At 34.7% G+C, this 15,322-nt stretch overlaps 2 protein-coding genes across 2 annotated transcripts; one reads left to right on the top strand and one right to left on the bottom strand.

The window, feature by feature from the left end:
- Nucleotides 1-460: 460 nt before the first annotated feature.
- On the top strand, nt 461-850 carry LOC118064822 (uncharacterized). Its single transcript, XM_035079693.1, has one exon. It carries the CDS (start codon nt 461-463, stop codon nt 848-850), a length of 390 nt encoding a protein of 129 aa, XP_034935584.1.
- Nucleotides 851-5,040: 4,190 nt separating this feature from the next.
- LOC118064821 (uncharacterized) lies at nt 5,041-6,072 on the bottom strand. Its single transcript, XM_035079692.1, has one exon. The coding sequence runs from the start codon at nt 6,070-6,072 to the stop codon at nt 5,041-5,043; it is 1,032 nt and encodes a 343-aa protein (XP_034935583.1).
- Nucleotides 6,073-15,322: the final 9,250 nt, after the last annotated feature.

Below are 15,322 nucleotides of genomic sequence, written 5' to 3'. Positions count from 1 at the left end.
TTACGCGAAACTGTAACAAATTGAAAAAGAATTGTTGAAGAAAATAGAGACAGAATCAAAATCATCAATATTCAAGTAGAGCAACATATTGATTCATCACAAGAACATCGTAAACGTCTAAAAGAAGAATTGAATGAAACAATTGAACTGCATGAGTCAGAACGATTACGTTTACTGAAAAAAGCAAATCGTAAATAAGCTGAAAGTATTAAACAATTGGAAGAAATGAGCTGCATAGACCGGTTAGAAGAAATTATCAACGACGACATGTTGATATACGTGGGTTTGATGATACTTGGCAAGCTAATCTAGTTGACATGACAGCATATAAATCTTATAATAAAGGTCATCAGTATTTATTGACTGTTATTGATATTTTTTCAAAATACGCTTGGGCTGTGCCCACAAAATCCAAAAATGGTATATATGTGAACGATTTAATCGCACGTTAAAAAGTGAAATGTGGAAACAATTTACGTTGCGACGTTATTACAATAACAATAAACTTAAAGTTCAACAAAACATGAAGAAGACTAAATTTAAGGTTGGGAACAAAGTACGCATAAGTAAATATAAGCATGGCTTTGAGAAGGGATACACCCATAATTGGACAAGTGAAATCTTTAATGTAAGTCAAGTATTGAGCACTGATCTAGTAACCTACAAGCTTGTCGACTATGACGATCAACCGATTGAAGGAGGTTTTTATCAAAAAGAATTGCCTAAGGTTCATTACCCTGATATTTATTTGGTAAAAAAAGTTCTGAAAAAACGTGGTAATCAAGCTTTCGTCAAGTGGTTAGGATTCGATAAAATACGCTATAGCTGGATTAACAAAAAAGATTTTTAATTTCTCTAACTGATGAGATAGAAACAATGACTGCCAAAAGGTCTTTAGCTGAAGAGCTAGAAACAATGGCTGACAAAATGTATAGTGATGCTCAAAAATTACCACATTATACAAAAGATAAAGCTGCTAACATTGAATAAATACCTTAAACTCATAAAGAACAACAACAAATTAAAAGAGAAAAAAAAAAATTAAACTCCTTGATAAAATTAATAAACGAATGTTAAAAGAAATTAAAAAAAAATAAGACCAATAGGAATGAAGATGATTTTGTCATATTCTTTGTAGAAGATGAGTTCAATACAAACTAATGTAAAAAATTTATAATATTTTTTTTTATTGGATAAATTTTTTTCTTTACAAATTATTTTCTTTTAACATAAACCCCATATTTACAATAATTTATTTACACTATTTAATATAAATTATAACCCCAAGGAAGTGTATCAGTTGTTTGTGCTAAAAGAACTCTTTTATTGTCTTCCCAACTTAATGCCAATTTTTGTCTACTAATTGTATGTACATTATGTTTCTCGCTGACTATATGATATTCCGTTTTACATAATTTTTTATGATTAAGTAAGCATTTTTTGTAATTATCAAATGTAATAGATTTTATTGTTGCAGTTTTGACACCCTTTGCTTTACTATATTTGTCTTTTTTATTTTGAAGTTCAAATGTGTACATTTTTGCTTTTAGACCAATGAATTCCGTCATTATTTCACCTTTATTTTCATCTTTCATAACACCTACAATTTTTTTATTCACTAATGGAATATGAAAACGGTTATTTGGTGGATAGTCTGAGGTGTCAAATTTATGTATATTATCTTTGATGCAATCATAAATATCAGCATTGAGAAATTGATAAATTAAACTATCTGTATCTGTGTATAATAATTTTACCTGATTGTCTGTAAATTGTCTTTTAATTAAATTGTAATGGAAGTCATAAATAAACATTTCTGAATGATCTAAAACTACAAATCCTACGTATATCGGCTTATTGAAATATATGTTTTTTTGCTCCATTTCTATTATTACCATGGCATTGTCAAAAATTATACTATTGTGGAATTTTGGAGAGGCAATGAGATTTTTTGCACCATACCGACCTTCCCACTGTGTAACTAACTTTACATCTTTATACTCCCGAACGTTTTCTATTGTTTTTCCGTAAACTGCATTATTCATTAATTTATAGAAATTCTTTTCATAATCATTTTTAGATTTTTTTCGTAAATCTATATTCAGATCTACATACATTCTACATTCTTCATCCATGGTGATTGATTAAATTTAAGGATCCTATGGATTTTAGTTACAATCATTCCTGAATCGAGACATTGTTTTAAATTTCTGTAGTGAATCACATATTCAAGTTTAGGTAATAATGTCGTCATAAGTTTGCTGCTATTGCTGTTTGGAGGTTTACGGTGTTCAGGACACAATGGCAAATCTTTATGATGCTCGTGTAAGATTTTTGGATACTCTAAATCAACCTCGAAAATGTAACCAACTGGAGAATCATTGGAGATATTTTTAATTATTTCACAGATATTAGAAATATTGATGTCATCTTTCACCCATTCAAATGATCCAGTTGGTAGGTACTCAATCATTGTTGCTCCATACAAATTATTTACATCAAAATACATGAGATATGATATATTTTCATTGGGGTTATAATCATTACACATATACGGGTTATTAGCTTTTGCATATCTATTTGAACACTGTGCCACTCCTCCTCTAATACCTTTTTCTATGATATTAAGCATTTCCACATTGTCCCAGAGTTCGAGTTCAATTTCTGTATATTTCAACATAGCATCAAAAGCTAATCCAGGTGCAGTGTAATAATGTAACGGATCAAGCTCATAAGTAGAGATACAACTTTGTCTAAAATTTTGAAAAATGTCTGCTAACAGAAAAACGTCTGTTTTCAAATATAAATCTGAATATTCACCGAGGGTGTTTAGTTGAAATTGATCCCAAACGTGGCGTGCATGTTGGTAATCGTCATCGGAAATGTCCGAATCGTTGAGTTTCGAATAGAATTTGGTTTTGTCAGGTAGTTGTCGTTCGTCAAGTTTTTGCCAACTGTCAATATATTCATATGGGAAAACACCTTTACGAGTTACTAACTGAAATTTATCTGGCTCGGGATAAGAACTATTGGTAATTGATTTTGCGTTATTATCCAAAAATTTTGCAAGTTTTTCAATACTATTGCTCATGAATCGGAAAGAATCAATAAATCGTGATTTAACAAATATTTTTTTTTAACTTCCCAGTGGGAAGGTATAGTAATGGGTCCGATTTTGCGAATCGCTAATTTTGACATATCTCCACGTTTTAAGGTCCCCAGAGTTGAATACGATAGTTTTTACGTGGACGTCTGTGTGTGTGTATGTACGTATGTCCGTATGTTCGGACGTGCGTTCGGAATTATTTTTCGCCTCGATTATCTCGAGAACAAAAAATGATGTCGATGTGGGACCAATCGCATCCGACGCTTAATTACGTAACTTAGAACTGATTAGATTTTCAGCAAAATCGGTCTAGCCATTTTTTATGCAGAATCAAAAAACTGAAAAAATAGTGAACTACCTAAATTCTGCAATTTCTAAATTATACCATTTTTTAGACGGAATTTCGAGATCCTTTGAAAAATATGAATATCAAATGTTTAGAATAACTGTACAGAAATATGATGACAGTATTTCATAGAAAAAAAAATTTTTAAAAAACGAAATCAGCAATAAAAAAATTTTAAACTTGTGTTGGGATGGAGAAAATAGCATTAAAGACGCTATAATAGTCAATAATAATTGTCAATAATATGGAATTGTGTTCATGACAATTGAACATCGTTACTAACAAGTGATTATTGACCATAGTAATATTTAAATAAAAAGTTTTAAATTGTTATAAACAATAAAAATAGGGACCCTTTCTATATATATGAGTACCTTTAACGCATAATTTTTTCGTTTACTAAAAAAATGTTACCAACCGTATGCCATAAATGAAAACTCATTCTTTTTGTTTATAACAATAAAATCTGTTATAAACAATAAAATAGAGATCTATGCAATATATTTGAATTCTTTTAACGCGTAATTTTTTCTTTTGCTAAAAAAAAGTTACCAACCGTATGCCATAAATGAAAACATACTTTCTCCGTGTATAACAATGAAATTCGTTGTAAATAATGAAAAAAAGGATCTATGAGGTACATTCGAATTCTTCTAACGCACAATTTTTTCTTTTACTGAAATAAAGTAACTAACCATATCAAATGAATAAAAACAGACTCATTTCGTTTATAACAATTCAATTTGTTATAAAAAATGGAAACGGGTTCTATTCGAATGGTTTTTTTAATTTTTCCACACGGAAGTTGGTCGTGTGGACCTTTCGGGTCGCACCCAGACCACTGCAGAGCACTGATATTTTTCTTTTATGTGGGAAATTTTCTGATTAACTGTTTTTGTAAATGCTATGTATTTTTTTTTTATTGACAGGTAATACTTCCATATAACCTTTAAATGATGTAGCTAATGATTTAATAAAAAAATTTGAGTCATATCCTGAGAGGTTATGAAAAATGACTGGAATTATGCATGAATTTTAATAATTTAAATTACAATTAACATGAGCAGCGCCTCGATAATTGCCTGTAAAGTGACAGTGATAATGTACTTTCGTTTCATCATGTAAAAATGATTTATTACAAATGTGACAGTTTTTTGCATTACGAAAATCGTTTAACTGTTTGGATGTTAATGATTTGATTGGGACTACGTTTTCTAAGTAAGTTTTGACAGCTTCAGCTTTCTTTTCAACTCAGTCATGAACCAGTTTATACAATTAACGACACGTTTAAGATTAAATCGACATTTTAAATTGTCATATGTACAGTGCATATAATAGGCTACACTACATGAAATATGCTTTTGATTACCTTTATTATTAGGTTCAAGAATACTCTCAAGATCGGCATACATAGCAAATGGCACAGGCTCTTTAAAATGAAAATTTTTAAATTTTATTTTAACATCTTTTTTCGGAAGTGAAATTCAGGTATCATTCATATTGATACAATCTTCTTGATGATTTTTATATGATTTTTCTATCTTAAAGTGATTTAACATAAGAATAGTTTGTGTGCGTTGAGAATTAATTAATTCTCAACATGCCGCCCGCCATCAGCAACTGGTTGATGATTGTCTTCTAGTTGATTCTGCTGCTGGGCTTCAGGAGTTGGGTTGATTGCTAGAATGGCTAGTTTGACGATTGGTCTGACCAACGTCGTTGTTGATGTCTTCACCGTTGCTATTCGTGGAAGCCCGTCTTGACCTGGGTGCAATTGAAAGATCCTCACGAGTGGCCATTTCGTGGGGGGAAATCTTCCATCTGTTAGCAAGGCTAATGCACCGACTTGAATTGTTCTGTTCCTGAAAAACCACTTAAAAATAGCTTGTAATTTTTGTAAGTAAGATTGTGACCACCTGTACCAGAACTGCTGTGATTGTTGTTGAATCATCCGCCATCGATTTCGAATTGAATGTGCAGGTTCTGAGGTTGATGGTTCAGGAACAGTGTTGAGTGCTGACCCAATAAGAAAGTGTCCAGGAGTGAGTGCTTGAATGGCCTCTGGGTCATCACTGATTGGCTCTAGAGGTCTTGAGTGGAGAATGGCTTCTATTTGTGTCAGTAGTGTGGTGATCTCTTCAAACGTGAAGAATGATTCTTTTACTGTTCTCGTCAAATGAAATTTAAGTGATTTCTCTACTGACTCCCACTTGCTACCCATGTGTGGTGCTGCAGGTGGGTTGAATGACCATTGAGTGCCGTTGGTGATGATGAATCTAGAGATAACCTCATGTTCTCTGGTGAATTGTGTGATTAATTTCTTGAGTTCTATATCAGCTCCTATGAAATTTCTGGCACAGTCAGAATAGATTGTCTGGCATACTCCTCGTCTAGAGGTGAATCTCCTGTAGGCAGCAATGAATGTTTCAGTTGAATAATCACTAACTGCTTTCAAATGGACTGCAGAAGTTGACATGCAGACAAATACACAGACCCAAGCTTTTCTAGTCTTGGCTCCTCTGCCTGATGATGTTGCGATTGTGAATGGCCCAGCATAGTCTATACCAGTATGAGAGAATGGCCGTGAAGGAGTGATACGTGATTGTGGCAATTGGCCCATGAGTTGTTTTGCTCTTATGCCTCTTTGTCAAGCACATTCGATGCACCGAAGAATGAATGTTTTCAATGGAGCTCTTCCACCCATGATCCAGTAACGTTGTCTGATTGTTGTGAGTGTACGTTGAGTGCCACCATGTAGTCTAGTTAAATGATAATGTCTAATAGTAAGAGTGGTGAATGGTGAATGTCAAGGTAGAATTGATTGATGTTTTGAATCATGACTCAACTGACCATGCTGAAGTTGTCCTCCTACTCGTAGAACTCCTTCTGAGTCAACGTATGCTGTTAGTCTGTTGAATGAATGGTTTGGTGGAAGATGTTAATTGTTGGATAAAGTCCTGATTTCTTGGTGAAAATGTGCTGCTTGAGTAGACTTTATCCAGAAGATTCTCGCTTTTTCAATGTTAGCTGTTGTGATTGATGCTAAAGGACTGGTAACTGGTGAATGTCGAAATCTTGAAGTAAATTTGATGATTAAGGCGGTGATTCTAAGTAACTTGTTGAGTGCAAGATATCTGTTAAACAAGTCTCATTGAATTACTGTATCTTGAATTGCTGCTATGAGTGAAATTCCAGGACGAGCTTCTAAGTTGTAAGCCTCGTCAGCTGGTGACCAGTTTCCTTGATTTTCAGCTAACTAAGTGGGTCCCCTTCACCATAGCAAGTAATCTTTTAATTGATTGGCTGTAATGCCTCTTGAAGCACAGTCCGCTGGATTTTCCTTGCCAGAAATGTGGTGCCGGTGCGCGTCCGCAACTAGTTCTTCAATTTGCACTACTCTGTTCCTGACAAAGTCCTTCCAGCGTCCTGCATTTGAATTGATCCATGAATGAGTGATTGAAGAGGCCGTCCATAAGTGAGTTGAATGTATGTTCACTCTGTGGAGTGTAGCTCGAACATACTTTGTGAGTTTTGCTAGAATTCACGCAGCAGTTAACTCTAGCCTGGGGATCGTGATTTGTTTGATTGGTGCTACTTTGGTTTTCGCACAGATGAGTGTGATTTTGGGCCCTGTGGACGGTGAATTGATTTTTAGGTAGATTGCTGCAGCCATCGCAAGCTGTGAAGCATCAGAGAATCCATGAATTTCTACAGTTGAATGTCTGGTTGTGTGAATCCATCGTGGAAGTGAAATCTCATGAAGTTGAGTGAATTCTCCTCTGATGATCAGCCAGCGATTGATGATTGATTGTGAGACTGATTCGTCCCAGCTGAGGTTGTGTAACCAGAGTTCTTGAAGGAGCATCTTAGTTCTGATTGTGATTGGTGACACAAACCTCAAAGGATCATAAATTCGAGCTACTTCTGAAAGAATGACGCGTTTTAGATATGTTGACTTACGAGTGACTGATTTCGATAAGAATGTGAATGAGTCTGAGCTCAGATTTCATTGAAGTCCAAGAATTTTTGTTGTGCAGTCTTCGAAGGTGATTTTTTGTTGATTGACTGATGATTGTGACGTTTTTTAAAGAAGTGATTGACTGTTTGATCGCCATTTTGCAAGGGGAAAGCCGCCCGCCTTGCACAAGTTGATTAATTTCTCAGCAACTTGAATTAATTCTTCTGGAGAATCTGCTTCTCCAAATATGTCGTCGACATATCTGCCTTTAATGATTGTCTGAGTTGCCTTTGGATGTTTATGGCCTTCATCTTCTACTAATTGCAGTAACACACGAACTGCTAGATAAGGAGCTGATCTAGTGCCGTAGGTTACTGTTGTGAGTTGATATGGAATGATTTTGCTGTGATTGTCTAGCCAAAGAATTTGTTGAAGCTTCCAATCTTCATGATGAACCATTATTTGACGATACATTTTTGTTATGTCAGTTGCGAATACGTATTGATGTTGACGAACCCAAAGATGTACGTCAAAGATGTCTAATTGAATTTTAGCTCCAGTGTGAGTGATGTCATTTAATGAAATTTCAGTTAAGCTCGGGCTGGATCCATTGAAGACAACTCTAAACTTGGTGGTAGTGCTACTTGGTCTTAAAACCCCATGATGAGGTAGAAAGTATGGGTGAATGTCTTGAGATTCTTGATTGATTGTTGGAGCGGGTCTCATGTGACCGAGTTCTTCGTATTCTGTCATGAATTGTCTATAGAGATTGCTGTATTCAGTCTCGTTGGTTAATTTCCTCAACTGACGTTCCAAGCATCGATACGCAGTTGTATAGAAGTCTCCAAGAGCTGCAGGTGAAGAGATGAGTGGAATGTATCGTCCTGATGAGTGTCTAGAGTGAGTTGATTTGAAGAAATCTTCACATTGTTGGTCCAAGGATGATAATTGATGTTGATTTGACATAGGAACCTCTTCTTGGACCCAGAATTTTGTCAGCAACTCTTAAATGTCTTCATGGTTCTTGATTGTAGTAGCATGATGAATATGATAGTGATTGACTGATGAATTTGGTGCTACTGGACCAAGAATTAGTCAACCAAAGTTTGAAAGTTGAGCTATAGGAGCTGTTGGAAAGTGCGATATGATCTGTTGTTTAATGATTTGTCCATAACAATCAGCTCCAAGTAGAATGTCTATTGATCGTGGAATGTTGAATGTTGGATCAGCTAGTGTTAATCCATTGAGATGAGGCCAATGATTGGTGGGATAATTACATGGCACTTTTGGAATTAAAGCTGTCAACTGTTTCGTTATGTGAGCTCGAATGTATACTGAATTATTGGATGATAATGATTGTAGATCGCAGAATGTTACACCTTTTGTTTGAGTGAGCTTAGAGCTTCCCACTCCTCTTATGTTGATTGTCTGATGGTGTTTTCTCAGTTGCAGCAGATTGGCTAGATGAGAAGTGATTAATGTTAGCTCTGATCCAGGATCTATGAGCACTCGTGCAATGTAACTCCCTGAATGTGAATTGGCTGTGACTTTTGCTGTTGCTAACAACGTTGACTGATCATCGTGTAGATGACTTGGAATTGTTTGACTTGAGCAGATTGCTCTCGTCAATGATTGTCTACTAAGTTGAGTTGATTTAACGTTTCTTGATTGATGATTTTGTGTGCTGATAGCACTACTCGTTGAATGTTGATTGATTGTCTTGTGGTCATTCTGACCTTTTGATTGTCCTAGATGATTTTGCTGCTTCTGAACTTGTTCTTTGGACCATTCCAACTGAACCCTCAACCTTCCTGAGGCCGAAACCTCATGTGCTAAGGTCATCCAGTCAGTTTGACCCTCCAGAGCAAGTCCATCGGCAAGCTCGAATGTCTGTGTGAATGATGATTAATTTTCGAAGACTGCTTCGCCTCCTCATCGCTGCAAAGTTGAAGGCTGATGATGATTGTTGTGGTGATTGTGTCCTGGAAGACGCCTGATTGTTGTTGCCTGATGATTGTCTAAACAGAAGTGAATGGAACATGGTGTGATGTTTGGAGTTGCACTCCTTACATCTGTTCTTGTTAGTGCAAGCTGGTGTGTTGTGTCTTCCAAGACAGTTTCTGCACAGTTTTTTACTGTCTACAGTCCTCAATCGCTGTTCAAGAGGCAAAGCCCTGTATTCTGGGCAGACTACGATGAAATGACCACTATTACAGCAGTCACAAATGAATCTACGCTCACTGGTAGTTGAATGCGATGAGCGTTGTTGATTGTCTGATTTGATGCGTGGCTCCAGTTTCTCCAAGGTACGAATCCGAGCCAATAGGAAGTCATGGAACTCTGAGTATGTAGGCATTCGCTCAAGATCATTATCCTGGGTTTCCCAGAGCTCACGAGTGTGTTGACCGAGATGTTTGAGAATGTGAAAGATGAGAATTGTGTCCCTATTCTTAGTCGATTGTCCCAATATCTTAAGCGAGTCCAATGAATTGTCTACGATGGTGAGTAAGGATGAGATCTTGACTGAATGTAGTGGAGCTCTTCTTGACTCAGCAAACTGGCTGAAGAGTTTTTTTCAGGTGAACATTAATGAGCCTCTTGCGATTCTCGTACCTGGACTTGAGTGTCGCCCATGCTTTTGTGAATGATTCCTTTGTGTGAGGAAGGTTCTCTACCAGAGAGAGAGAGAGCTGGACCTGAAATAGCTGATTTGAGATAATTGAATTTGATTACCTCATCCAGACCAGGTTGATTGGCTATCATGGACTCGAACTGGTCTCTGAATGACAACCAGGAAGCACTAGTCCCATGGAACTTAGGCACTGACAGCTTAGGAAGTCGGGCTAAAGCTTGTGCGACGTCAGATGCACCACTGGTTGATGTTGATTGTGCTGGAGATTCCTTGAAAGCTACCTTAGCAGATATCATGAAGAAGTCTGAGACTGATTTGTTGAATGTCTCAAAGACATCATCCACAATGTACGGATGATGAAATTGAGATGGTGGCCAAACCTCCTCGAGCACTTGATGTTCTGAATTGAAAGACTCATGCAACGCTGTCAGTTGTTTTTCCAGCGAGAGTCTTTCTTTTTTAGTGATTGTCTGTTGTTGGTCAGTGATTTGTTGAGTGAATGACTGGGCTAAGCGTAGCCGAGCCATTTGAGACTTGATTTTAAAGGTCAATTGCACAGGTAGACCTGGATTGTGTGGTGTGATTGTCTGTATAACACTCTCGTAGTTGATCTCCGTTGTGGCTGGAGATCTGGCTCATCAACTTGCTCTTCTGGGCTAACGAACTCCTCCTGACTGTCGTCAAGACTGAACGTAATTTTTGGTTAAAGTTTTGAGGTCTTGGACTCTTGGTCCTCACTCTTCTTTTGTTGGTCGGCCATTTTGTGCACTTAAACACTTGGTTGTCTTTGTCGTTTTCACTTGTGGCACCAAATTTTTAGTACTTCACAACCGAGAGCTCTGATCCGGCTCGAAGGACCATTAAATGTTGAGAAAATCTCCCACATTCTTGCTTAACTTGAGAAGCGTGCTGAGCTCATGTGGGAGGTTAATAATACCGAACACACCAAGTTGAGTATTTTTTGGACATTCAATTCAGATTCAATAATTAAAATAGACATTCAGTGATTTTGAGCGACATTCAGTCTTCCTAGTTAATAACACAAAGTTGTCAGTGTATTTAGTGTACCTGTTAGTGCTTAAAATAAAGATACTTTATTTTTCATAAAACCTGACTTCCGTTTGCTCTGTTCCGGCACAATCATCCCTATCCTTAAACGGTTAGGTTAAATTCACAAGCTGAGATTTTCTCAACAGTGTGCATTTTTAGAAATTTGATTTCCAACTAATTTTGAAAGATCCTTTATCAGGCAAAAATGAAAAACTGGATTAATATCATTTTCATCACCTACTTCTACTCTACTTTGTACCATTAACACGTGAATACATGGCTCATCTACTTGATAATATTTACTCAAATATAACGGAATAATTTCACAATTATTATCTAAACCATACGTGCAGACATCTAAACCATACACATTGATTGCTAAATCATTGAGTTTTTCAAATTTTGGAACATCATATAAGGTTGTGGGACAGTTGATACCTTCACATTTTGACACACTTTTGTAATCAGGATATGAACTTGTTCTTGTTGAATGTACAAAAACAGGATAAAGAGCTGCAGTAACAGCCCAAAAGAAACATCATTGATCGTTGTTTTTATTATTTAGTACTGCTTTTTTTTGTTGTATAAATTTTGGTAGAGGTATAAGTGTAGATTGTCCAGCTAATAGAGGTTGATAACGATTAATATTGACTTGCAGATATTCAATTTCTACAAGTGATCAACCTGAATCTCATTCTTGAAAATCCTCGACTTTTGTTAGTAGTTTGTCAACAACATTTTCCAGAAAATGTTTTTTTATATCTGTTGACGGCAAAATTGCTTCATTTTTAACATTAAAGTACTTAATTTCTACAACTGTTCCATCATTCGTTTGATTACTGAATTTACAAGCAAGGACAAAGTTCACTTATAAATTTCCCTCACTTGTTACTATATCTGTCAACTTTTCGGTAATCAGCTTGTCAGCGTCCAATAAGCAGTCTCGTAAATTTAAATGTTGCAAGTTAATGACAATACCAGTGCGAATTTGATTTTAGAAAATATTTTCTAAATCTTTCCATCGAATCAATTGTTCTGTTGATTGAAGGCTTCCTCCAACGATTGAATGATTTATAAACTTTTCATGTAATATTGCGAGTGCTGCAATTATCGATTAAATTCGTTGTTTTTCACCAACCGATGAACCACTTGATTGCAAATGGTAGAAGAGCGTAAGCCTCCTCCATCATTTTATTTGAATTAGAATAATAGTTTAATGCACTCATTTTTTTCGACTACACTAGACAAATTTGAGAATTACAATGATGAAAAAGCGTGTTTAAAAAGATTTATGTAGGATTTTGGATGACCTTGTAATGAGTGCTATAATCCAAAAAAATTTCTTAAAAGTTCGAGAATATCAATTGCAAAATTTAACTTTTATTAAGTAACGATTTTCTTAAAATGTAGAGAGGGGAAATATTTAAATCAAAAGAACAATAATTTCAAATTTTTTTTGTTTTCATTTATTGTATTCATTATTTTTGTAACATGGGAATTTTTTTTTAGATTACATTGATTATCGTAAGATTTACATTTCATCAATTTTTTCCATTATATTTTTTTTTTTTGACATGTAAAATTTTAGATTACATTTTATCATTAACTATGAATTCAAAAGAATTGTTAGCTCCACCATGGTACAACGATGATAATCTGTTGTCAGCAACCAACTCAACCAATTTTTCAAATTCTTTATAATTTTCAGAATTTTCACCGTTCTAGGAGGTAAAAAGATCATGTGGCTATCTTTAACTGTTGCCACAACTTTTGTTCCATACACAGTTTTAAGTTCTGTTAAACCAGTAAATTTATACGTTTTAGACGGTTTTAATGTATCCATCTTTTTGGTTAGTAAGTACGTCTCACACTTGGCAATTTTATTTACTTTTGATAGATCTATTTTTACCGTTCGAATTATGTATAACAATGTATTTCTCACAGTTTCAATTGATCAGTGATTTTACACATGAGTTGCATGGGTATAAATACAATTCATCCCCTCCAAAACAAAGATTCCAGAATGTTTCAATTTTTTATGCAATCATATATTAAAACATGTATATAAAAAAATGTTTGCATGATGTTTCATCATCATCCCCGGCTGAAAACTTCCAAAACATGTCAAGGCTGTGAATCAGCCCTGAGATCATTTAAATTCTTGCTTGATTTCCCAAGAAAAAGTCTTGAGGGGTTAGCATAATGTTTCATCATCATTCTCGTTGAACGTTTCAGACTATCGAAAATTACATGTAATGAAAAAAAATACAATTTCATAGACAATCGTTGTAGTGATAAAATAATAAAATTAGATGTTATAATTTTAAAGTGGGGATAAACATATAAATAGATGATTTACCAAAAAACTTTTCAGTTGGGTTTTACATTTTGGCATGTGTACAAATTTTTGAGCGCATCATGGAAATGAGATTGGATGTTCAAGGCTTCAAGCAGCCAAATAATCAGTTTTTAGTGAAAGAATTGGCGACTATTACAATCCAAGACAATAGCGATGGTATGGAGGACATTTCAGTGATAATTTTTTAACATACATAGTTCAGAAAATATAAAATGAAAAAAGATAATAATTTTTCGTTTTAATAATTTTTTTACATTTAAAATACGTTTAGTTATGATTACTCATACAGTAAATGAAATATTTCAATTGATTATTCATAATGTGTATTCTGTCTTACTTCAATAAGTAACAGAGAATGAGAGCATAAACAAAGTGAAAAAGAGATAAGGGTGAGAAAAATATGATGCAGTCGACCGACTGAGTCAAACGTTAACGTTTCTAAATGAAATAAAATAAGTCGATTATTTTTCGACACATGGCCCTTTCAACTCTTGCATGAATCACAGCTTCTTAGCGGAAAAGTATAGACAAAGTGAGGAAGCGGTAGCAGAGCGAGGAAAAGAAGATAGCAGAGGCATGAAAAAAATGTGATTTAGAAATTTTTTTTTTAGTGAGAATTTTTTCTTGTTGTCAAATTCTTTTCTTTATCTGTAATTGGATGCTGAGTGATGTGATCAAGGCCTCTCTATATAGATTTAAATCAATATCGTTCGATGATTTTTCCACCATTGGCCTCTTTGAAAAATATAAACATTTAGCCATGGTGTATGATGCATAGGACAAAATATTTAGTTCATTTTCGACAGTCAAACTGATCAAACCATACCAAGTAAGTAGTGACTTTTGCTTCATTCAAGTATAAAAAGTGTGTTTTTTTTTTTAATTTTTATGCATTAATATGATTATTTATTGAGTGTAATTGTGAATTTTATGAATTGTTAAATGATAATTTATCAAGTGGGGGAATTTTTCTTATTTTAAGTTTTTGCTGATAATTATAATATTATCGCTGAAGATAATTTATCACCAATCAGGATCGGTAAAAAAAAATCGCTGCCGATAATTTATCAGTGTCGATAACTTATCGTCAAAGTTAGCGCGGTCAGTAATTAGTGCGGATCAGAATCCACTTTTTTGACTTGGCCGGTATTGCAGAGTGATCCACAACCGGGCCTGCTTATCTACTTAAGCTTGTGCTGAAATGGATGAAAGCTGTCATGTATGGAAAGCAAGAAATTCGCAGGACAAGATCGTTAATAACGAAGGCAAAAAACTATTAGATATAATTGAAGAGCTAGGTTTAATTGTATTGAATGGGAGGGTAAAGGGTAACGAAGATAGAAAGATAACCTATGTTGGAAATAACAATGCATGTGACGGTACTGTAATTGATCTAGTTTTAAAAGAAAAAAAAGTAGAGTTGAAAGAATGTTATCAAAAAATGAAAACTGCTCAAGAAGATGCTGCGTACTAGAAGAACAAATACGAAGAATAGATGACAAATTTTATTTAACAGAGAAAACTGGTCAAAAAATTGTTGAGGTCCTAAGTCAGAAAAGATGTAATCCCAAAAATGTTCTAGGTAAGACTTTAAGTTTTTAATGTATATTGTTCAGTATATTTATTTTGCGATATTTGATCTGTTTATTAATATAAAATTATTATCATTGTTTTAAAAATTATTACATTTTTTCTATAATCTTAATGGAAACAGCAAAGAAAATATAAAACCGAACATGAAAATGATTAATGGTAATATCCTTAGAAGCGAAACAACATTTAAAGATTTAATGAGAGAGACAAAATGTGGTTCATTTATGACAAATGCCTCTTATGCTATTTGGGGAACTAAAACACTTGCTGATCGTGCA

This window comes from Chelonus insularis, unplaced genomic scaffold (assembly GCF_013357705.1).
Source record: "Chelonus insularis isolate UGA/USDA-ARS -01 unplaced genomic scaffold, ASM1335770v1 contig_25_pilon, whole genome shotgun sequence".
Lineage (NCBI taxonomy): Eukaryota > Metazoa > Arthropoda > Insecta > Hymenoptera > Braconidae > Chelonus > Chelonus insularis.
This window is presented reverse-complemented; position numbering and strand designations above follow the sequence as displayed.